Here is a 23,196-nt window from a genome sequence, read left to right as displayed (position 1 = left end):
CATATCTGTCAAAATCCAAAATACTCCAGTCAAATGCACACCTTTCCCTCTGCACCTTTAATGTTTTGGTTAAATGTGATGTGTGGTGTCTCTGGTTGCATGGTAAGAAGGTCCTGTGTGCTATTAGTCGGAGAGACAGGTAAGTGTCTCAAACAGTGCCTGTTTATGTCTCTTATCCTTACTGTTCTTCTGTCGTGTGCCTTTACTCGTGTTCTATCTCCTAGTTCCTCTGACGTCGCATGAGGTCAACTTTCATGAAAGTATTTGTTTTTGGTTCTCGTTTCAGTTTCCTCGAACCCTGCTCTCCACCTTTTTCTTTGACATTTCAAATCCCTGAACCTAATTTTAAGACATGAGGATAGGGCAGTTGAAGAAGCACTAAAAGATATAAAGAGTTTGGCAAAGTTCCAACACAATTATTACATTCCACTGAGAATAATGTCAAGAAACCTTTGGTAGCAAGATAGAGGATTAACCGCTGAACTCTATACAGTATCTGGGTCGTTCCACCAATAGAGTGACTTTTAGGTAGTGTAAAATGGTAAAAATATATATTTATTTCACCAAATGTTTACATTCTGTCATAAAGAGCACGTTCAAGTTCATCAATCAACCAATCAAATGTATTTATAAAGCCCTTTTTTACATCAGCCGATGTCACAATGTGCTATACAGAAACCCAGCCTGAAACCCCAAACAGGAAGCAACGCAGATGTTGAAAAAACATGTTTTCCCATCTCAAGAGGTTAAATTAAGAAAAATGTAAAAAAAAAAGATTGGCAATGAAAGTAACAGGGTTGACCGTAACAGGGTTGAAGTTTTCAAGCAATAAAGCAGTAAGCAATGACTCCTCTTGTGACAGGGGGAATGGAAGCTTGTTGCGTGTCACAGGGAGGGAAATTGAACGCAAGATTCACAATATATATATTTTTGAACACATTTCTAACACATTTCATATCTATCTATGGGTAACAGTGTTGACGTGCAATTAAAAAGGAATGGTTTCATATTCATACATATATTCATATTCATATTAAAACAAGAGTTCAGTTCACGTAACAGGGTTGACCTTAAAATGAAATAAATTCATCTTCAGAAATGACTTTGTCAAAGCAACAAAGTAACTAGGGCTTGTTGGTGAAAACGTGAGTTAAAGTCTTTATAATCTAAAACCGGAGGAGGGACATGTCAAAATGCATTTTCCATGTGGCCTATATTAAGATGCTGAGAATATAAATTGACTTCTTCTATAGAAATGGATCCTCCCTATCGTTTAATAATTAGAAAGCAGATCATTCAATCAACATTCCAGGATCCCAGGAAAACAATGAATTTCTCATTTGGGTCCCAGGCTGAAAAGGTACAAGAACCCTTGACCTACAGTATAGCTCTGTCCTTATCCAGCCCCACTAAGCTAGTCATAAATCACTGTGCTGCCATTGGTCAGAGAAGACAAGAGAAAGCCTTCCATCCGGTATCAGTTGCATATCCTCCTGGGCGGTAATTAAGTTGTCCACTCTGCATGGATACCCCCTGTCTTCTCCTTTATCTTATTACCTAGGTAACATTATTCATTTATTTCTGCCTCCATAATGGCTTTGTCTTCTGTGTTGGAGCCTTTGTTTCTCTGTTTAGCCGAGTCATGTTTGTTTGTCTTTCGAGGCCTTCTCTTTTCATTTAGTTCTGTATTATTTTCCCTTATAGTTGAGTTTTCCTTGGTTTAGTTTCAATTCCTTTTTACACCATTTTCTTATATTCTTGTTTTGCTTGGTGTTTTCAACCTCTCTCTGTCACTGTCTCTTTGCTTTCTCTTTCTTCTTTCTGCGTTCCTTACTCCCCCTGCCCCTGCAAATTTCCTCTTCCTGCCCCTCGTCCAATCAGAGCCATCGGCTGCGCCCCTAGGCGTGTCCTGTGACAGCCCCAGGTCCACCTCCCTGAGGGTAAGTTGGAAACCACCACCCACTGAGACCCAAAATGGCGTGCTGACTGGCTATGAGCTGCGCTACCAGCAAGTGGTGTCTGGGGCCAGGGTTGAAGGTCAGGGTCCGGAGGTGAAGGGGCCTCCCATCCCCCCAGAGCAGGGGCAAGTGGTGTTGGAGGGGCTAGAAAAGTGGACCTGGTACCGCGTTATCCTGGCAGCTTTCACTACCGAGGGGTCCGGACCGGAGAGCCCGGCGCTGCTCTGCCGTACGGACGACGACGGTGAGTATGTGTGTGTGTGGGTGTGTGTACATTGATCAACTGATCAATGTATTGATAGAGTAATTATATGTTGTGTGTGGATGATGGCGCCGGAGGAGATGGCAGCCGTTTTACGATCACCTAACCAATTGTGCTTTTGTGTATGTTTTTTCGTGTTATTTGTAACTTATTTTGTACATAATGTTTCTGCCACTGCGTCTTATGACCTTAAAGATCTTCTAGATATCAGGACAGCGATTACTCACCCCGTACTGGAGGAATACTTTTTCTTTAACGAGTCGGACGGGAAGGATTTCCTTCAGACGCCCGACAAGGCCCTCATCCCTATCATTCGCTGGAGAAAGAGACGGAGCTATCGGGGACAAAGGTCTGGGTGCCTTGTAAAGAACCGACGTCGAGCGGATAATCTCCCTTCACCATCAATCCTATTAGCCAACGTACAATCAACGGAAAATAAAATAGACGAACTACGATTACGTATATCCTACCAACGGGACATTAAAAACTGTAATATCTTATGTTTCACTGAGTCGTGGCAGAACGACGACATGAATAACATACAGCTGGCGGGTTTTAAGCTTTTCGGCAGGATAGAACAGCGGCCTCTGATAAGACAAGGGGTGGCGTTCTATGTGTATTTGAAAACAATAGCTGGTGCACGAAATCTAAGGAAGTCTTGAGGTTTTGCTCGCCTGAGGTAGAGTATCTCATGATAAGCTGTAGACCACACTATTTACCGTGAAAGTTTTCATGTATATTCTTCGTAGCTGTCTATTTACCACCACAAACCGATGCTGGCACTAAGACCGCACTCAATGAGCTGTATACGGGCATAATCCTCCTGATTCCTGCTTACAAGCAAAAACACCAGGATGCACCAGTGACTTGGTCAATAAGAAAGTGGTCAGATGAAGCAGATGCTAAGCTACAGTACTGTTTTGCTAGCACAGACTGGAATATGTTCCGGGATTCGTCCGATGGCATTGAGGAGTACACCACATCAGTCACTGGCTTCATCGTCCCCACAGTGACCGTACGTACTGTACATACCCCAACCAGAAGCCAAGGATTACAGGCAACATCCGCACTGAGCTACAGGGTAGAGCTGCCACTTTCAAGGAGGGGAACTCTAACCCGGAACCTTATAAGAAATCCCGCTATGCCCTCAGACAAACCATCAAACAGGCAAAGCGTCAATACACTACTGAGATTGAATCGTACTACACCAGCTCTGACGCTCGTCGGATGTGGCAGGGCTTGCAAACTATTAAGGGCTACAAGGGGTAGCACAGCCGCGGGCTGCCCAGTGACACAAGCCTACCAGATAAGCGAAATTACTTCTATGCTCGCTTCGAGGCAAGTAACACTGAAACATGCATGAGACCATCAGCTGTTATGGATGACTGTGTAATCACGCTCTCCATAGCCAATGTGAGTAAGACCTTTAAACAGGTCAACATTCACAAGGCCGCAGGGCCAGATGGTTACCAGGACGTGTACTCCGAGCATGCACTGACCAACTGACAAGTGTCTTCACTGACATTTTCAACCTGTCCCTGACTGAGTCTGTAATACCAACATGTTTCAACAGACCACCATAGTCCCTGTGCCCAAGAACACTAAGGTAACCTGCATAAATGACTACCGACCCGTAGCACTCACGCTGTAGTCATGAAGGCTGGTCATGGCTCACATCAACACCATTATCCCAGAAACCCTAGACTCACTCTAATTTGCATAACACCCCAACAGATCCATAGATGATGCAATCTCTATTGCACTCAACACTGCCCTTTCCCACCTGGACAAAAGGAACACCTATGTATGTGAGAATACTATTCATTGACTACAGCTCAGCGTTCAACACCATAGTGCCCTCAAAGCTCATCACTAAGCTAAAAACCCTGGGACTAAACACCTCCCTCTGCAACTGGATCCTGTACTTCCTGACGGGCCGCCCCCAGGTGGTAAGGGTAAGTAACAACACATTTGCCACGCTGATCCTCAACACGGGGGCCCCTCAGGGGTGCGTGCTTAGTCCCCTCCTGTACTCCCTGTTCACCCATGACTGCGTGGCCAAGCACGACTCCAACACCATCATTAATTCCGCCGAGAACACAACGGTGGTAGGCCTGATCACCGACAATGAAGAGACAGCCTATAGGGAGGAGATCACACTGGCAGTGTGGTGCCAGGACAACAACCTCTCCCTCAATGTGATCAAGACAAAAGTGATGATTGTGGACTACAGGAAAAGGAGGGCCGAACACGCCCCCATTCTCATCGACAGGGCTGTAGTAGAGCAGGTCGAGAGCTTCAAGTTCCTTGCCGTCCACATCACCAACAAACTATCATGGTCCAAACACACCAAGACAGTCATAAAGAGGGTATGACAACGCCTATTCCAACTCAGGAGACTGAAAAGATCCTCAAAATGTTCTACAGCTGCAGCTGCAGTCCCCTGACTGTTTGCACCACCTCCTGGTATAGCAACTGCTCGGCATCCGACCACAAGGCGCTACAGAGGGTAGTATGTACGGCGCAGTACATCACTGGGCCAAACTTCCTGCCATCCAGAATCTATATACCAGGCGGTGTCAGAGGAAGGCCCTGAAAATTGTCAAAGACTCCAGTCACCCAAGTCATAGACTGTTCTTTCTGCTACCACACGGCAAGTGGTACCGGAGCGCCAAGTCTGGGTCCAAAAGGCTTCTTAACAGCTTCTACCCCCAAGCCATAAGACTCCTGAACAGCTAATTAAAGGGCTACCCAGACCCCTCATTTACCCTGCTGCTACTCTCTGTTTATTATCTATGCATAGTCACTTTAGCTTTACCTACATGTACACTACCGTTCAAAAGTTTGGGTTCACTTAGAAATGTCCTTGTTTTTGAAAGAAAAGCAATTTTTTTGGTCCATTAAAATAACATAAAATTGATCAGAAATACAGTGTAGACATTGTTAATGTTGTATATGACTATTGTAGCTGGAAACAGCAGATGTTTTTATGGAATATCTACATAGGCGTACAAAGCCCCATTATCAGCAACCATCACTCCTGTGTTCCAATGGCACATTGTGTTAGCTAATCCAAGTTTATCATTTTAAAAGGCTAATTGATCATTAGAAAACCCTTTTGCAATTATGTTAGCACAGCTTAAAACTGTCCTGATTAAACAAGCAATAAAACTGGCCTTCTTTAGACTAGTTGAGTATCTGGAGCATCAGCATTTGTGGGTTCAATTACAGGCTCAAAATGGCTAGAAACAAATAACTTTCTTCTCAAACTCGTCAGGCTATTCTTGTTCTGAGAAATGAAGGCTATTCCATGCGAGAAATTGCCAAGAAACTGAAGATCTCGTACAACGCTGTGTATTACTCCCCTCACAGAACAGCGCAAACTGGCTCTAACCAGAATAGAAAGAGGAGTGGGAGGCCCCGGTGCACAACTGAGAAAGAGGACAAGTACATTAGAGTGTCTAGTTTGAGAAACAGACACCTTACAAGTCCTCAACTGGCAGCTTCATTAAATAGTACCCGCAAAACACCAGTCTCAACGTCAACAGTGAAGAGGAGACTCTGGGATTCCGGCCTTCTAGTCACTTTTACGTTATATTATTTACTTACGTGTTTTTTTCTACTTAACACTTGTTTTTCTTAGAACTTCTTAAAGCATTGTTGGTTAAGGGCTTTTACGTAAGCATGTCACTGTAAGGTCTACACCTGTTGTATTCGGCGCATGTGACAATACAATTTGATTTGTGTGTGTTCCTCAGTCCCGGGTGCGGCCCCTCGGCAGGTGGAGGTCCAGCCCTTCAACTCCACGGCCCTCAGGGTCACCTGGCGATCTGTGTTGGCAAGGCAACGCCAAGGCCAGATCCGTGGTTACCAGGTGCACTATGCTCACGTGGAGAGCGGCTCGTCACGCACCCTTCCCCGGATCAAAGACCTGCTATTGGACGACAGCCAGGTGATGTCATCACTAATCTTACCATTCTTACTTCCAATTTTCTTGTATCTTCGCAACAGTGAAGTGCACACTTAAAAGGATAACGTACACCTTTGCCAGCTGTCACACCTCTGCAGATCACGTCAGGTTTGTAGCGCTAAAATGAAGCAAATCGTTCGCCTTACATTTATCTCACTTTGAGTCTTTGTAGTACAAATCACTTCCCCCTACGCTCTTATTTCCTCCTCCTATATCTAATCTCCTCTTGACTCATTCACTCCTCTCTCTCCTCCCTCTCTTTCTCTCCCCTCCGCTCTCCCCTCCGGGTCTTCCCGTGGGATCAGTTTGTGGAGGATGACTTTACTGAATACGTGAGTATGGCTCATTCTGTCAGTATTAAACTGAACCTTATGTTGCATAAGGAAGTTATGAAACCCTCATTAGGAGATGCCTTCTATCTGAGAGACAGCCAGTTTGTAACATGTCTCTATGTGAAAGTAATAGGGCAGAGTAAGTTCATGCTTATTGATGTTTTAGTGGAGATAGGACGAGAAAGGAAGTGGTAGGCAGGAACGGAGAAAGGGAAGGGAAGAAGAGAGAGAGGTTTTATAGAGGTTTAGCTGAAAAAGAAGTGTGTGTGTGTGTGTTTCGCTGTAGGAGATGATTGTGGGGGGTCTTAAGCCAGAGACCTCTTACTCTTTGTCTGTGGCTGCTTACACCACTAAAGGGGACGGAACACACAGTAAAGCCAGGGTGGTGCAGACACTGGGGATTGGTGAGCATCACACACACACACACTCAAAAAAGGATAAGATCACTTAAAAATGCACACACCCATAATACACACACAATACACCCAGGCTACAATAGCATATTACACATATTATACAGTATATTCATGTATTAAATGTACAATGCATAACTGACATGTTTGTGCCTCTCCTTCCTGCTCTTGTCTGCAGTGCCTGGTGCCCCCTCCCTGTCAGTGCGCCCGGGATCTGAGTCCTCCGTGGTGGTGAGATGGGGGCCCCCTTCAAGGGGGTCAGACTCAGGTCCAGGTGCCAAAGGGTCTGAAATTCAGATCCAGGGTTACCGGCTACAGTTTGGGCTGAAGAATGCCACTCTGGACACTATGGTGGAGTTTTCGTCCAGGGAGCGAACGTACACTCTCACAGACGTAATTCCAGGTTTGACCTATGTCGTTACTCTTTCTGCCAAAAGCCGGTCGGGGTATGGAGATAAGGCGTGGGAGGAACTCGAGATGCCCGAGTACCCACCCAGGGGGTACCCCCAAATCTTGGAATCCATTAATGCCACCTGCTGTTCACTCCAGTTCTGCTGGCTACCCCCTGTGTCAAGCGAGCGAAATGGCGTGATCACTGAATACACAGTAGCTTACCGGGAAGAGGGGGGTCTTGACCCTATGGGCATTGACCCTCTTGGCCCTCCTCGCCAGATCACGCTCCCAGCCAGTGAGTCCAGCTACACCATCCTGGGCCTGAACCACAGCACTGGGTACGAGGTGCAGATGTGTGCTCACACCAGCGTAGGTCCCGGCCCCTTCAGTCCCCCGCTGCTGTATCGCACACTGACTTTCGAGACAGGTAGGGCTGGCCTGGGGCCTGTGCACAGGGCTCAGGAGAAACCCCCCTATTCACTCTAAGCACTGGTCTAGAGTCATGTTTGTCTGCTTTAATCTGAACCTTGAATATCATAGTCCAAAATGCAAAGCTGACTCTGGGCCAGTTCTAAGGAGTGACTTTCATCCACAGAGTGGTTGAAAACTACAAAGTCCACTGGAAAATCCCAGTCTCCTCCACCCACCCACACCCACCACCTCCTCCCTCACCTACCCCTCACCTCCAAGGAAAATGGACTGAATGCCACAGGAATGAATGTATGGAGAACACTCTCACACACCCACAGGTAAAAGTCAGTAGAAAAGCCGGGTAGGTTGTGAACTGTGAGGTAAGTGTTGAGTCTTGGCTCATTGGCTGAACGAGGCTTTAGTTTAGACACATGGTTGGTATCTAAAGGTAAGCGTTTACATCAGTCAATCCAGCATTTCCTTTTGGATTGACTGAACATACTCCAACCTTTGTTGACATGTCCCAGCAGGCACTAAACCACTAAACACACACATTCTTCAGGTCTGTTTCTCTCCCTCCACTCCTCATTCTGATCAATCAATCCACCTCTTCACCTCCTCCTCCTCCTCCAAACCTCTGTCTATCGTTCCCACTAACTTGAATTCAGATCAGTCTAAAGACATGCTTCTACCCCATCACTCACACAGACACCCACTCACAGGTCTGCAGGGTGGAAACGGAGGAGTGGAGAGGTTGATTGGCACAGGGCAGTCTAGATGACCCTGCCTTGACTGTGTCTATATGTATCTTACAGGAGAATGATGTATGTCTAACCTCCCCTCATTCCCTTCACAGCGACCCCATAACCCTTTGAGAAGATAGTTATTTCGAAGTTACATATTCTGTGTGTTCTGTTCCGGGAAATCTACCAGAGCGAATTAGGCTAGAATGAGATAAAGTAGGATTAGGCGGATGATGTCGTAGTAAAGAGGAGGTACAGCTCCTGCACACAGGAGCCAACGGTTCTTATCTCTTCCATTCTTCAACTCTATTCACTCTTATTTGGTACCCAGTGCCCATATACGTACTTCCTAAAGAATGTTGAGATGTATGACATCACTGTCATGTCCTTCTTCATCTTATTTTAGGAATTTGGGATCCTTTGTTATAGAACCTACTAGAATGGGTTGGGAGCTTCTCCACAAAGGGTTAAGGACCGTTGAGACATGTGACTAGGGCGGTCTACACCTTAACTGATCATTTGTCTGTTCTCCATCTTCCAATCAGATGTCCCGAGGAACTTCTCAGTGAACCTGGCGACCAAGACGAGTGTTCTGCTGACCTGGGAGTTCCCCGACAGCCCCTACCCATACCACTTTACTGTGAGTGTGCACGTGTGCGCTCGCGTGTGCATGCATGCATAAACATCTGTGTGTGTGTGTGTGTGTGTGTATGTGTGTAAACACAATTGTACGTGCATGTGTGTGTATGTCGCTGCGTGTCTATATAGCGTATGTGCAGTATGATCTTAGCCGTAAAATACCCCTATCCTATTCCTCCCAGGTGGAGTATAATCATCAGAAGATGGAGGTGGATGCCAGGCTGAGGAAAGTGGTGATCCCCAACCTGCAGCCCGATACTGACTATGACTTCAAGATTACCTCCCCCGAGGGCAACATGGGCCGGCTGAGGCACCGCATCCTAGCCAAGACGTCTCCACTAATCGGCATCCGTCGCCCGGAAATAGACCACACCCGGGACACGGAGACCACCATCACCATTATTCTGCCTTCACTGGAGAACCGCAGCCCTGTCAAGTAAGGCCTACCTAGAGGATGGATTTCTACTGATTTTAATTGTGTTTAGAATTTGCGCTGATATTTTCGGATGTCCTGGGTGCTGGTTGTGTCTCCTCTAGGAACGTGTATGTGGTGGTAGTTCCACTGAGGAGGGCGAGGGGGGTCATCAGGCATCTCAAGAACCCAGACGAGATGGACCTGGAGGAGGTGAGAGCTATGGCAACCCATTTGGGAACACATGACATGGCTGGTCCTCTCTCTGAGAACCTTTGCTCTTTTAGATTTGGTTTCTTAATGTTTACATTAAAAAAACGTATGAATAACATCCGTCTCTCTTTCTCTTCCTCTCCTTCCCAGTTGTTGGACATCAGTCAAAGACAGAGGGACTCTAGACAGCAAAAACAGGTTGACCTGCGTCGAGCCTACATCACCGCCCGCTTCACCCCTGATACCCTGCCAGCCTTCTTCACTCTGGGGGACCAGCTGGACTACGGAGGCTTTGAGAACCGCGCTCTAGAACCGGGACAGGAGTACGTGTTCTTCATCCTGGCGGAACTCAACGGCACCACAGGGGTACGGGAAAATCCAATTAGGATTTTTTTTGGTTTGTTTGTTTTTGCACATATTGCATATATGTATTGTAGGACAGTGTGTATCTCTCTCACAGAGTCACGTCTTCTCCCTCATTCTCAAAAGACAAGCTACTTTGGCATGGCCATGAACAACACTGTTAAGACAATGAAGTTTATCACTCGACAAATGGAGAATGAAAAGGCAATAATGTTCATTTCCCCTAGTGCGATATGTATTCCTCAATGTGCTCTGTTTGTGTATTGTAGAAGATGTACGGGGCCAGCCCCTACACAGACCCAGTGATAGCCCCTGACTCAGACCCCCAGCCCCTGGACGCGGGGGACGGTCTGATCTGGGTGGTGGGACCCGTCCTGGCCGTGGTCTTCATCATCTGCATCGTCATCGCCATCCTGCTCTACAAGAAGTGAGTGAGACCCGGGACGGGAGCACTGAACTTACACAGGGGTTGTATTTCTAACAAGTATAACTCATATCAGCTTGCATGCTTTGCTATAACCAGCAAACATGATAATATGCTATTCGTCGCTAACATTCTAACACGCTATGCCTAGCTAACACATACGGTATGGTTCTATCCCATGACAGCCATTGAAATGTGTCTGTTTCAGCTTACACAGTATACTGGCATATTAACAGGCGTAGAAACAAGGGACAGGTTTGTAAGGGCAGCTAGACTGACCCACCCAAAGAGATGTGTCATCCTTAGTAACCCAGCCATCAAGCTTTTGAATACAAATGTATCACATTCCTCTTTTCATTATTCACTCCCTCGCTCGCTCCTGTTTCGGAAGCAGCAAGCCAGACAGGTGAGTGTCGGCCGTACTAAGTAGTTGGTTTATTGTGTTAGTGACATATTTTGATCTCTAAGGACAAATGATACAGTGTCAATTCAAATGCCTAATTGGCAGTGCAGCAATTTATAGAAATAATACAGTCTAAAGTATTTAAAACTTGTGTTCATGGAACCAATATATTGTGGTGAATACTGTTAGTCAGTCACGACCTCTAACGCCTCTACTCTCTCTGGTGCGTGTCCTGTTGTGTTCCGTCTCCCTGGTCCCTGAGCAGTAAGAGGAAGGAGTCTGAGCCAGGCACCAAGAGCCTTCTGGGCAACGCTGAGATGATGGCCCACCACCCCACAGACCCCGTTGAGATGAGACGCATCAACTTCCAGACCCCTGGTATGCATTGTGCACAGACAAACGCATGCACCCACGCACGCACACGCACGCACGTACGCACGCACGCACACACACACACACACGCGCACGCACACACACACACACATTTTCCGATAGCACATTTGTTCTTGATAAAAGAAAGAAAAGTTGCTGAATTTATATGGTGGGAGGAACTGCAATAAAGAACAAAGTGAATTTCAAGTGTAGAAAGTTACCACAGAAAACACACCACACAGGGTCAGGTTCTATAACCCTCTGAAGCTTCCGCCAGGGTTTCATTTCCTTCTGAGATCAAAATGGCTGTCCTCCAGGTTAGTACAGTTAAGATGAGTCATCGTCCGTGAGTCATACCTGTGCAACGGGCGGCACGGCACTCTGCCCAAACACTGTAACCGTCTCAGTGTCTGCCCGACCACCCACAGTCCCACCTGGCAGGCGCTAGATAGCCATGCCAGAGAGGACAGAGGTGTCACCACTGTCAGAACTGAAAAACACTTACATGACCTATTTGTTCTTGAAAAGATGAAAGGTGAGAGTTAGAGTTACTTTTAGCTAACATAATTATATTTCTGTGTAGAAAGCGTGGTGTAGATCCTCCGCTTTTCCTAGCGTGGCCAGACAAGGCAGACCCACACCGCCTCCACACCCTCTGTGAGTCCCACCTCCAGCTGCTCTGGTGTTAAATCCCCCGGCTACGCCTCCGCCACTTCCTGTTACCCTCTGTATTACGAGAAACTGCTTCCCCCTCACAGAAGGAACTTAGATGAGAATGAGGAGGATGTTATTGTGTAAAATATACAGTATCTTGTATAATTAGGTTATTTGTGGCAATATTAACATTATTCATGCCACACAGGTGTTATTCAATTTATTCATCCGTTTGATATGTGCTTCAGCAGATTGTTTTCTTACAATTAGGCCTATATTTTGCAACACTGCTCATGGTGCATGATGATATTGAATTATATTGTATAGCACTCTCCCCTACATCTGACAGTGTTTTACATTGTATGGGGGCGAACACTCGACCTCCACACCATTACCACCCACTGTGTGTGTGGAGATACTCAGGGTGCCGTTCCGCCTAATTAACACTCTGTCTTTTTTTTCTGCTTTTTTCTCTGAGTCATCGCTTGCGCTCCTAATCGCTCAGAAAAGTAATTTCCATATCAAAGGAAAACATTTCCAAACCAACCGAATCGCAGACTTTGTATCTTTTAAGTGGATTAATATTGATTCTCCATTGTGCTATTCGTGTAATATGCGTTTTTTTTTTACTCTGTAATTGTATTTTGCCATCTAACAAAGAACCCGTAATTAATCTTGTGCAATGACAGAGTGGTGTGTGTAGGTGTACTCTATACAGTCTTGTCACTGGTAGACTTACCATTATGCAGAAGAGGCAACTGCCTCAGGACTCACATAACCAAGCGGCTTCCTTTTTTTGAGGCATCATAATAAAACATTTAAAAATCCCCATCAAAACCTGCAGGTGGAAGGTAGCCGAGATTTAGCGGTGTTTGTCAGACCAGGAGACATCCCAGAAATTGATCTTCTCACAAAAACATCTGTACGGTTTGGGCTACACACTAATATGAACCCTCTATGGAAAGATGAGACTCTCACGAACACGGTGGTGTTCTTTGTTTTGCTCTACAACCGTCATCTGAAGGTAACATGGTACTGGGACAAAAAAATTATGTGAAGTGAATAGGAAATTCCATGTAAAAGGTATATGGGTAATTCCACAGTAAAAAAAAAAATTCTTTTTTTTTTTTTAGCTTTTTATCTCTCAGATATAGGACAGAAACTTCAAAACATACTTTATTTTTATTACATTTCTCTGTTTTTACATGTATGAATCAGTTTTTCAATGTGCTTCTATGGGCTAATGGCAGTAAGGCCAAATTCAATGTTTCATCCAATAATTATTTTATATATATATGTTTATACCTACAGGGGTCCTAAAATTCTAAATCAAATAGTTAAATGATCCTTGGTATGATGATGTTAAAACAATTCCATATGCTAGCTTAGTAGAAACCCAACCCCTCTAGCGGGATGCAATAGAACTTCTTTAGTAAAAAGACAGGTGCTGCTGAAAATACTGCCATCATCGCCGAGGTAGAGGACATGTATGTGTAGCCCGTGTATTATGACATGTCATACTCTTTTTTGGCCAGACAGCATTAGATACATGTGCTACATGTAGTAAGACAGAGGGGTGCTGTGTCGCTCGCTCGGATGCTTTCTCCGGTGAGATAGTTTCAGCCACTTGCTAATTGAAGGAAGTTGGCGGGTGCACAGTGCACTGTTTGGATGAATGTGCGAAGGTTACCTACTTTTTCAAGTGATTGTTTTTAATAATCAGATGAAAACATCATGACTGGTTGTGTTCATGGCACATTAAAAGGGCATATATTTTTACAGTTAAATTACATGTATTTACTATAAAAGGGGGGTGGGGGCTTTAGACTGGCCTCTGTTTGGGTCCTCCAAATCACTGAGTCTGCCCCCTGAGTCTTGTGTAAGCTTCCAAGGCTAATGCCTATGCAGGATTGAGCTTAACTCAGTCTTGAGTCGCACTGACAAACTGGGTTCGAACCCCGCTTAGTCACACAGAGAGCCCTCATAATGACCCTTGACGTCTGACCTCCTACTTTGAACCCTTGTCCCTGTCCTGTAGGTATGATGAGCCACCCTCCCATCCCCATCACAGAGCTGGCTGAACACACAGAGCTGCTCAAGGCCAACGACAACCTGCGTCTGTCTCAGGAGTACGAGGTGAGAGATGCAGCATGGAGGAACGGATGAACATCACTCTTACATACAATACTATACAGTGCCTAGGGATAGGGTTATTCCTCAAAGTGTACCAATTGCCTCTTGCAAACGAAGATGGTATCCTATCCTATACTCCTTGATCTTCATCATAGCATTTTCATAAATTCTACTTAATGGGTGCTCTCAATTAGATTTTAGGTGCCATCAACTATAAATTAGGAGAAATAATTGCAACTGATGTGGAAATCCTGTAACTCTTCATCTCTGTTTCCTGGTCTCTCCAGTCCATTGACCCTGGTCAGCAGTTTACCTGGGAGCACTCCAACCTGGAGGTGAACAAGCCCAAGAACCGCTATGCTAACGTCATCGCCTACGATCACACTCGCGTCGTCCTCGCTCCAATAGAGGGTTCAAGTCCAGGTACAGTCAGGGTGTCATGCACACCAAAAATGTGAGGGGGCACAAAGTATGTGAGGATGGCTGCGTGGGGGGGGGGGTCCCCAGTCTGTAAGTTGGAGAACTTTTCATTACGCTTCATTTCATATAAAAATATGTTTTCTGCATATCTAAGCATATCTCTTGAGCTGTCTGTATACTCCAAACTGGTGGTCAAATCTGGGTAAAGGATTGAAAGGACAGGATTGGTAGCTAGTTATGAGCTTAGACGATTGGGAACTTATCTGGGCTAGCTAAAGCCAACTTCATAAATTTGCTAGGTGGCTAGTAGTATTAAAGAGAAACAAAACCAAAAATGTAACCCAAAAATTATTAAAAAATATATATATTTAAAAAAATTATACGGGACTCATCTGAGGGGGCACGTGCCCCTGTGCCCCCTATGGGCATGACGTCTCTGGGTACAGTGTACAGCTTTCGAGATGTTGGCCTCACTCGTAAGACATGAAATCATTGTAAATGATGAATAACATGTCTGATATTGTTTGATAGATAAAAATCTGATTGATAAATCGACATCTGTTCCCAGATACGAACAGACCCAGATACATGGACAGACCCAGAAAAAGCATAGTCCTTGACTAAAAGGAATAGAAATTGAAGTGAATAGAAATCTCAACAACTCTCCTCTCTTCCTCCTTCTCCATATTCAGGTATCCTGGGTAGTGACTACATCAATGCTAACTACATTGACGGCTACAGGAAGCAGAATGCCTACATCGCCACACAGGGCCCGCTGGCAGAGACATTCGGGGACTTCTGGAGGATGGTGTGGGAACAGAGAGCAGCCTCCGTGGTCATGATGACTCGCCTGGAGGAGAAGTCACGGGTGAGAGGGGGAGGGACAGGGCAACACTCATCCACTCATCGTTATTATCTACTGTAGGGCAACACTCATCCACTCACTTAGAGAATAAGGGTTCTTTGTTTGTCTCCATAGGAGAAAACTTTTTGGTACCAGGTAGCACCTTCTTTTCAAAGAGTGTACTGTAGGGCAACACTCAGCCGCTAGGGCTCTGTCATTCATTGTAATGTGCAGTCATGTCACTCATGTCATCCACTATTGAAGGGCACTGTCATTCAATGCTGTAGGTCAGAAGGGCTCTGTCATCCACGATAGGGCACTGTCATCTACTCAGTGTCATCCAATACTGTAAGTCACTGAAGGTTACTGGAAGGCTATCATCCACTATAGGGCACTTTTTAGGCCACAGTCATGAGTCATCCGCTGAGGATGATAGGGTACTGTCATCAGCTGTAATCTGCTGCCATCCATTGAAAGGCACTGACAGTCATTTTAGCATCAGAGCCATATTTAGATATCTAAGTAGGTCAAGACAATTAGGCTAATGGATTAGTCTCTTTTGATTATCAGAAGATGTTTTTTTTAATGAAAATGGCAATGACGATGATGATAACGTCGACATTGAAGACGATGATGAAGATGAGCTGCTGCTGATGAGATTACTGACAAGGAGTATTTTGATAACAATTATGCTGATGAAAGTTTCCTTCTGTAGGTAAAGTGTGACCAGTACTGGCCGACCCGTGGTTCAGAGACCTATGGGATGACCCAGGTCACCCTACTGGACACTATGGAACTGGCCACCTTCTGCGTGCGCACCTTCTCCCTGCACAAGGTCAGTACACACACACATGCATGCACGTACGGGCACAGGCACTCATGCACGCACGCACACACACACACACACACACACACACACACACACACACACACACACACACACACACACACACACACACACACACACACACACACACACACACACACACACACACACACACACACCCATGTTATGTTCTTCTATCTTCGTGGGACCTACAATTTATTTATATTCAAATCCGATTTTCCCTAACCCCTAAACATAACACTAACCCTTACCATGTCCCTAACCTTAACCCAAACCCTACACCTAACACCTAACCCCTAACCCTAAACATAACATAGCCTTTGTCCTCATGGGTGTGTGGGTAACACACACACACACACACACACACACAAACTCCACCTCACCTCCCCTGTTCTCTTTTATCTTCTCCCACTCCCCCCTTTCTATTCTTCTGTTCATCTTGGTAAATCCAGCGCCATTTGCTCTTGATTAATTTACTGTCATGCCCCATGACACTTCTACACTCTCAGCCAGCTAATGAACCAGAAACAATTTGAAGGGATTTGAATTCAAATCTCGACTGTCACCCTGTGAGAAAACAGCAGAGAGCAAAGGGGAAGGTGATTACACTGCAGTTAATGGAGCATTGGTTCTATCCAGTCAGCAATTCAGCCTGAACCTGTCATGATGCACTGTTACAGAGAGATTATCACTGTTAGAATCACACTACTTCCTGAATACTGTACTAATCTAGGAACTAGAGCCCCACCAGGCAGTGTCTCAAAACACACAGAAACTAGGCCAGATGACTTTTAAGTGCTTTGAAGTACATTATTAATATATCAGTTATGAATAGAGTACATACAGTGCATTCGGGAAAGTATTCAGACCCCTTGACTTTTTCCTTTTTCTAAAATGAATTTAAAAGTTTTTTCCCCCTCATCAATCTACTCAAAATACCCCATAATGACAAAGCTAAAAACTGATATATCACATTACATAAGTATTCAGACCCTTTACTCAGTAATTTGTTGAAGCACCTTTGGCAGCGATTACAGCCTCAAGTCTTCTTGGGTATGACGCTACAAGCTTGGCACACCTGTATATGGGGAGTTTCCGCCATTGTTCTCTGCAGATCCTCTCAAACTCTGTCAGGTTGGATGGGGAGCGTTGCTGCACAGCTATTTTCAGGTCTCTCCAGAGATGTTTGATTGGGTTCAAGTCCGGGCTCTGGCTGGGCCACTCAAGGACATTCAGAGACTGATCCCGAAGCCACTCCTGTGTTGTCTTGGCTGTGTGCTTAGGGTCGTTGTCCTGTTGGAAGGTGAACCTTCGCCCCAGTCTGAGGTCCTGAGCGCTCTGGAGCAGGTTTTCATCAAGGATCTCTCTGTACTTTGCTCCATTTATCTTTCCCTCGATCCTGACTAGTCTCCCAGTTCCTGCCCCTGAAAAACATCCCCACAGCATGATACTGCCACCATCATGCTTCACCGTAGGCAAGGTGCCAGGTTTCTTCCAGATGTGATACTTGGCATTCAGGCCAAAGAGTTTCATCTTGGTTTCATCAGACCAGACAATCTTGTTCCTCATGGGCTGAGAGTCCTTTAGGTGCCTTTTGGCAAACTCCAAGCAGGCTGTCATGTGCTTTTTACTGGGGAGTGGCATCCGTTTGGCCACTCTAAATTAAAGGCCTGATTGGTGAAGTGCTGCAGAGATGGTTGTCCTTCTGGAAGGTTCTCTTATCTCCACAGAGGAACTCTGGAGCTCTGTCAGAGTGACCATTGGGTTCTTGGTCACCTCCCTGTCCAAGGTCCTTCTCCCCCGATTGCTGAGTTTGGCCGGGCGGCCAGCTCTAGAAAGAGTCTTGGTGGTTCCAAACTTCTTCCATTTAAAAATAATATCGAGGCCACTCTGTTCTTCAGGCTCCTTCAACTATGGGATCTTATATAGACAGGTGTGTGCCTTTCCAAATCATGTCCAATCAATTGAATTTACCACAGGTGAACTCCAATCAAGTTGTAGAAACATCTCAAGGATGGTCAATGGAAACAGGATGCACTTGAGCTCAATTTCGAGTCTCATAGCAAAGGGTCTGAATACTTACAGTTGAAGTCAGAAGTTTAGATACTTTTAGGTTGGAGTCATTAAAACTCGTTTTTCAACTGCACAAAGATCATACTTTTTGGAGAAATGTCCTCTGGTCTGATGAAACAAAAATAGAACTGTTTGGCCATAATGACCATCGTTATGTTTGGAGGAAAAAGGGAGACGCTTGAAAGCCGAAGAACACCATCCCAACCGTGAAGCACAGGGGTGGCAGCATCATGTTGTGTGGGTGCTTTGCTGCAGGAGGGACTGGTGCACTTCACAAAATAGATGGCATCATGATTATGGAAAATTATGTGGATATATTGAAGCAACATCTCAAGACATCAGTCAGGAAGTTAAAGCTTGGTTGCAAATGGGTCTTCCAAATGGACAATGACCCCAAGCATACTTCCAAAATTGTGGCAAAATGGCTTAAGGACAACAAAGTCAAGGTATTGGAGTGGCCACCACAAAGCCCTGACCTCAATCCTATAGAACATTTGTGGGCAGAACTGAAAAAGCATGTGCGAGTAAGGAGGCCTACAAACCTGACTCAGTTACACCAGCTCTGTCAGGAGGAATGGGCCAAAATTCACCCAACCTATTGTGGGAAGCTTGTGGAAGGCTACCCAAAACATTTGACCCAAGTTAAACAATTCAAAGGCAGTGCTACCAAATACTAATTGAGTGTATGTAAACTTCTGACCCACTGGGAATGTGATGAAAGATATAAAAGCTGAAATAAATAATTCTCTACTATTATTCTGACATTTCACATTCTTAAAATAAAGTGGTGATCCTAACTGACCTAAGACAGGGAATTTTTACTAGGATTAAATTAGTCAGGAATTGTGAAAAACTGAGTTTAAATCTATTTGGCTAAGGTGTATGTAAACTTCCGACTTCAACTGTATGTATGTTTTTTATTTGTATTTAATGTGCAAAAAAATATAAAAACGTGTTTTCTCTTTGTCATTATGGGGTATTGTATGTAGATTGATGAGTGAAAACATGTATTTAATCCATTTAGAGGAAGGCTGTAACGTCACAAAATGTAGAAAAGGGGAAGGAGTCAGAATACTTTCCAAATACACTGTATGTCAATTCATATGTTATGTAATGTTTGGAAGCATAATAATTATCAAGTACATGGGGAGAACACAGATTCTTTTGTTTGGTTTCTGAAAGTACCCCTCTCTCCCTTCTGCTGTGTCTCGTACAGTAGTAATGGCGATGGCACTAATAATGCTCTCCTCTCCCTTCTCTCAGAGTGGTAGTAGTGAACGGAGGGAGGTGCGTCAGTTCCAGTTCACTGCCTGGCCGGACCACGGAGTACCAGAGTACCCCACCCCGTTCCTTGCCTTCCTACGCAGGGTTAAAGCCTGCAACCCCCCTGACGCAGGTCCTGTCATCGCACACTGCAGGTAGGAGGACACACAAGCACACATATACCCACACACACATATACCACACACCTGTGACACGCACACACACACACACACACACACACACACACACACACACACACACACACACACACACACACACACACACACACACACACACACACACACACACACACACACCCTGGATCCACCCATACATGACAGGTTGTCCTGACGAATGACCACTGATAGCTCAGACCCCCCCTCCCTATTTCTCTCGCTCAGTGCGGGGGTGGGCCGCACCGGCTGTTTCATCGTGATCGACGCCATGCTGGAGAGAATCAGACACGAGCGCACGGCTGACGTCTACGGTCACGTGACCCTGATGAGGTCACAGCGAAACTACATGGTGCAGACGGAGGACCAGTACGGCTTCATCCACGAGGCGCTGCTGGAAGCAGTGGCCTGTGGGAACACGGAGGTGGCGGCCAGGAGCCTGTTCTCCTACATGCAGAAGCTGGGCCAGGTGGAGAATGGAGAGCACGTCACCGGCATGGAGCTGGAGTTCAAGGTGAACATATAAACACAGTGGATACTGTAGCATAGAAATATAGTGGATGGAATAGAGACATGTAGAAATGTAGTTCAAATACAGAGATATGACAGTCAGAAATAGGTTCACAATCAGAAATTTGTTTTGGTGTAGTACAATGCTTCAAAAAGCAATCCTCTCTGTATCTCTCCCTCTCTATTTTCCTCTCTCTCCTTCAGCGTCTGGCCAACACAAAAGCCCACACGTCTCGGTTCGTCAGTGCCAACCTGCCGTGTAACAAGTTCAAGAACCGCCTGGTCAACATCATGCCCTACGAGACCACCCGTGTCTGTCTGCAGCCAATCAGAGGCCTGGAGGGCTCAGACTACATCAACGCCAGCTACATTGATGGATACAGGTACGTCTCACCCATAGAAATATAAATAGTAGAATAGACATCCCAATTCAAGACAATGTTCCATTACTAAATTGCTTTTGCATAGATATAAAACCCGAGGAAGTTCGAATCTGTGCCACAAACTGTCCACCATCTTGACAAGGACCAGGTCTGATAAGCTATGTTATACTTGCTAGTTTTATCTTTATGGTCTATTAATTAAGGATTGTGTCCGTGTGGTTATAGGCAGCAGAGAGGTTACATCGCCACCCAGGGTCCACTGGCTGAGACCACAGAAGACTTCTGGAGAATGCTGTGGGAACACAACTCTACCATCGTTGTCATGCTCACTAAACTGAGAGAGATGGGACGGGTAAGGTTACGCACGCACACACGCACGCAAGCACCCACCTACTCACACACATACACACACGTGCCATCTCTGTTCCTTTGTGTGTCTCTACAGGAGAAGTGCCATCAGTACTGGCCCGCGGAGCGTTCAGCCAGGTACCAGTACTTTGTAGTGGATCCCATGGCTGAGTACAACATGCCCCAGTACATCCTCAGAGAGTTCAAAGTCACTGACGCAAGGGTGAGTATGTGTGTGTGTGAGTCTGAGTGTGTGAGTGTTTTTGTGTGTGCAACATTTCCACAGTACTCTCTATCCTCTTCAGACAAGTCAAGGTTAATGACGCGTGACTATTCATGCTTGTGTGTGTGTTGTAAATGTAACTGCGAATTACTTATCCCTTTTGTAGGGTATTTTATATTGTAATCAGTCACCTCTCCCCCTTATCGTCCATCTATCAGGGGAGTTTGTGAGGGCCCTGGCAGCTAGCATGTTCAATCGACCCACCGTAGATTACTCTAGTCAACCCTGTCCTCTCCTAACGCCCTGAACGTGTGAGTGTGAGTGTGAGTGTGAGTGTGTGTGTGTGTGTGTGTGTGTGTGTGTGTGTGTGTGTGTGTGTGTGTGTGTGTGTGTGTGTGTGTGTGTGTGGTGTGTGCGTGTGCATGCTTGCATTCCTGTGTGTGTGTGTGTGGTGTGTGTGCGTGTGCATGCTTGCATTCCTGTGTGTGTGTGTGTGTGTGTGTGTGTGTGTGTGTGTGTGTGTGTGTGTGCATGCTTGCCTTCCTCTGTGTGTGTGTGTGTGTGTGTGTGTGTGTGTGTGTGTGTGTGTGTGTGTGTGTGTGTGTGTGTGTGTGTGTGTGTGTGTGTGTGTGTGTGTGTGTGTGCCGTTGATAAGCCTGTCCTGACGGCCCATTAACAGATGTTGTATTGATCTCTGTGGAGTCAGGTTGTCTGAGCAGAGAAAATATGTAATTGGCTACAGACAGACAGGCTCCAGAGCCAGGCAGACAGGATTTATACACACATAGATCAGATGGAGAGAAGATGAGGAGGGTAGGTGGTCAAAAACCATAACCAGACCTGCAACCTTACTAGAAAACATAACTCTTTCTGAATAGATAGTAGAATAGTTTGATTGGTAAAAGCAGTAGGAGGGAAATCTTGCTTTCACTTTTCCAATCACGTACAGAGAGCAGTGTTTACCGGTAACAATAAGGAGGAAGGAAGGGTGTATGTCACTTCTTCTTCCTTCCACTCTCCCATTAGGATGGCCAATCGCGGACAGTTCGTCAGTTCCAGTTCACTGATTGGCCAGAGCAGGGAGTTCCGAAATCTGGAGAGGGCTTCATCGACTTCATTGGCCAGGTGCACAAAACCAAGGAGCAGTTTGGTCAGGACGGCCCAATCAGTGTCCACTGCAGGTAATAGCTATAGGTTTTGATTAACAATGCATTGCCCTTATAGACTTCACACATCTCTTATTCCCCATTACTGCTGTATAAAGGTTTTCCAAGATGGCGTAGCAGTCAGACGTGTATTTCTCTTATCCCATCTTGTACATAGTCGTTTTCCATTTTTTCCCCCGTATATTTCGTATATATTTTAATCTCACCCAATGTTGTACGGATCTGCTATTTTTATACTTTAGAATCGGAACCCCCATCAGAAGTTAGCCAGCTAACTAGCTAGTAGTCAGTTAGCCACTGCTAGCGGTCTTCACCGTTAACTCGGAAACCAGCCAGCTTCAGCTCGGTCAATACCTGCCAGTCTGCCCAGTGCGATATCAACCCAGAGCATATCGGACAGCTTTTTCTCTACCTCATCACCGGATTCCTGCCACAAGCCTTGGTCCATTACACCGGATCATCGCAGCTGGCTAGCTGCATTTGAGTGGCTACTGCTGGCTAACGCCTCTGTCCCAAAGCAAGCACCAGTTAGTCTTGAGCTAGCCTCGAGCTAGGCCCATCTTCCGGCTAACCGAAGAGGTCTACCAGCTAATTCTTGGGCTACACTACCTCTTTTGCCAATTGGCCAGGACCCTTTATTGCCGACACAGAGCCCCGCTGATCCATCACGACTGGTCTGCCGACATAATCGTCCGAGGTGGCTTCCGTTGTGACATCGCCGAAGGCCCATCTGCTAGCCCTGTCCCACCAGCTGTCTGAATTGCCGTGTCTCCAGCTCGCCTTGCGTACTAGCGACTACTGAACGGCTCCCTGACTCACCTGTTGCTGCTCATTGGACCCTATGATCACCC

General features: G+C 45.7%; 1 protein-coding gene across 1 annotated transcript in view; it reads left to right on the top strand.

Moving 5' to 3' along the window:
- LOC120020588 (receptor-type tyrosine-protein phosphatase delta-like) overlaps window positions 1–23,196 on the top strand; it is a 74,926-nt gene that overhangs the window by 46,989 nt on the left and 4,741 nt on the right. Inside the window, exons 14-34 of the mRNA XM_038964291.1 lie at window positions 1,882–2,202; window positions 5,979–6,172; window positions 6,496–6,522; window positions 6,809–6,926; window positions 7,114–7,755; window positions 9,028–9,122; window positions 9,304–9,557; window positions 9,659–9,746; window positions 9,897–10,112; window positions 10,379–10,536; window positions 11,202–11,314; window positions 14,001–14,098; window positions 14,383–14,506; window positions 15,208–15,383; window positions 16,075–16,194; window positions 19,543–19,697; window positions 19,944–20,229; window positions 20,430–20,608; window positions 20,834–20,960; window positions 21,054–21,179; window positions 22,206–22,360. Coding sequence (XP_038820219.1) covers window positions 1,882–2,202; window positions 5,979–6,172; window positions 6,496–6,522; window positions 6,809–6,926; window positions 7,114–7,755; window positions 9,028–9,122; window positions 9,304–9,557; window positions 9,659–9,746; window positions 9,897–10,112; window positions 10,379–10,536; window positions 11,202–11,314; window positions 14,001–14,098; window positions 14,383–14,506; window positions 15,208–15,383; window positions 16,075–16,194; window positions 19,543–19,697; window positions 19,944–20,229; window positions 20,430–20,608; window positions 20,834–20,960; window positions 21,054–21,179; window positions 22,206–22,360 — 3,772 coding nt within the window. The remainder of the gene's footprint in view (window positions 1–1,881; window positions 2,203–5,978; window positions 6,173–6,495; window positions 6,523–6,808; window positions 6,927–7,113; window positions 7,756–9,027; window positions 9,123–9,303; window positions 9,558–9,658; window positions 9,747–9,896; window positions 10,113–10,378; window positions 10,537–11,201; window positions 11,315–14,000; window positions 14,099–14,382; window positions 14,507–15,207; window positions 15,384–16,074; window positions 16,195–19,542; window positions 19,698–19,943; window positions 20,230–20,429; window positions 20,609–20,833; window positions 20,961–21,053; window positions 21,180–22,205; window positions 22,361–23,196) is intronic.

This window comes from Salvelinus namaycush, chromosome 25 (assembly GCF_016432855.1).
Source record: "Salvelinus namaycush isolate Seneca chromosome 25, SaNama_1.0, whole genome shotgun sequence".
In the NCBI taxonomy this organism is placed as follows: Eukaryota; Metazoa; Chordata; class Actinopteri; order Salmoniformes; family Salmonidae; genus Salvelinus; species Salvelinus namaycush.
This window is presented reverse-complemented; position numbering and strand designations above follow the sequence as displayed.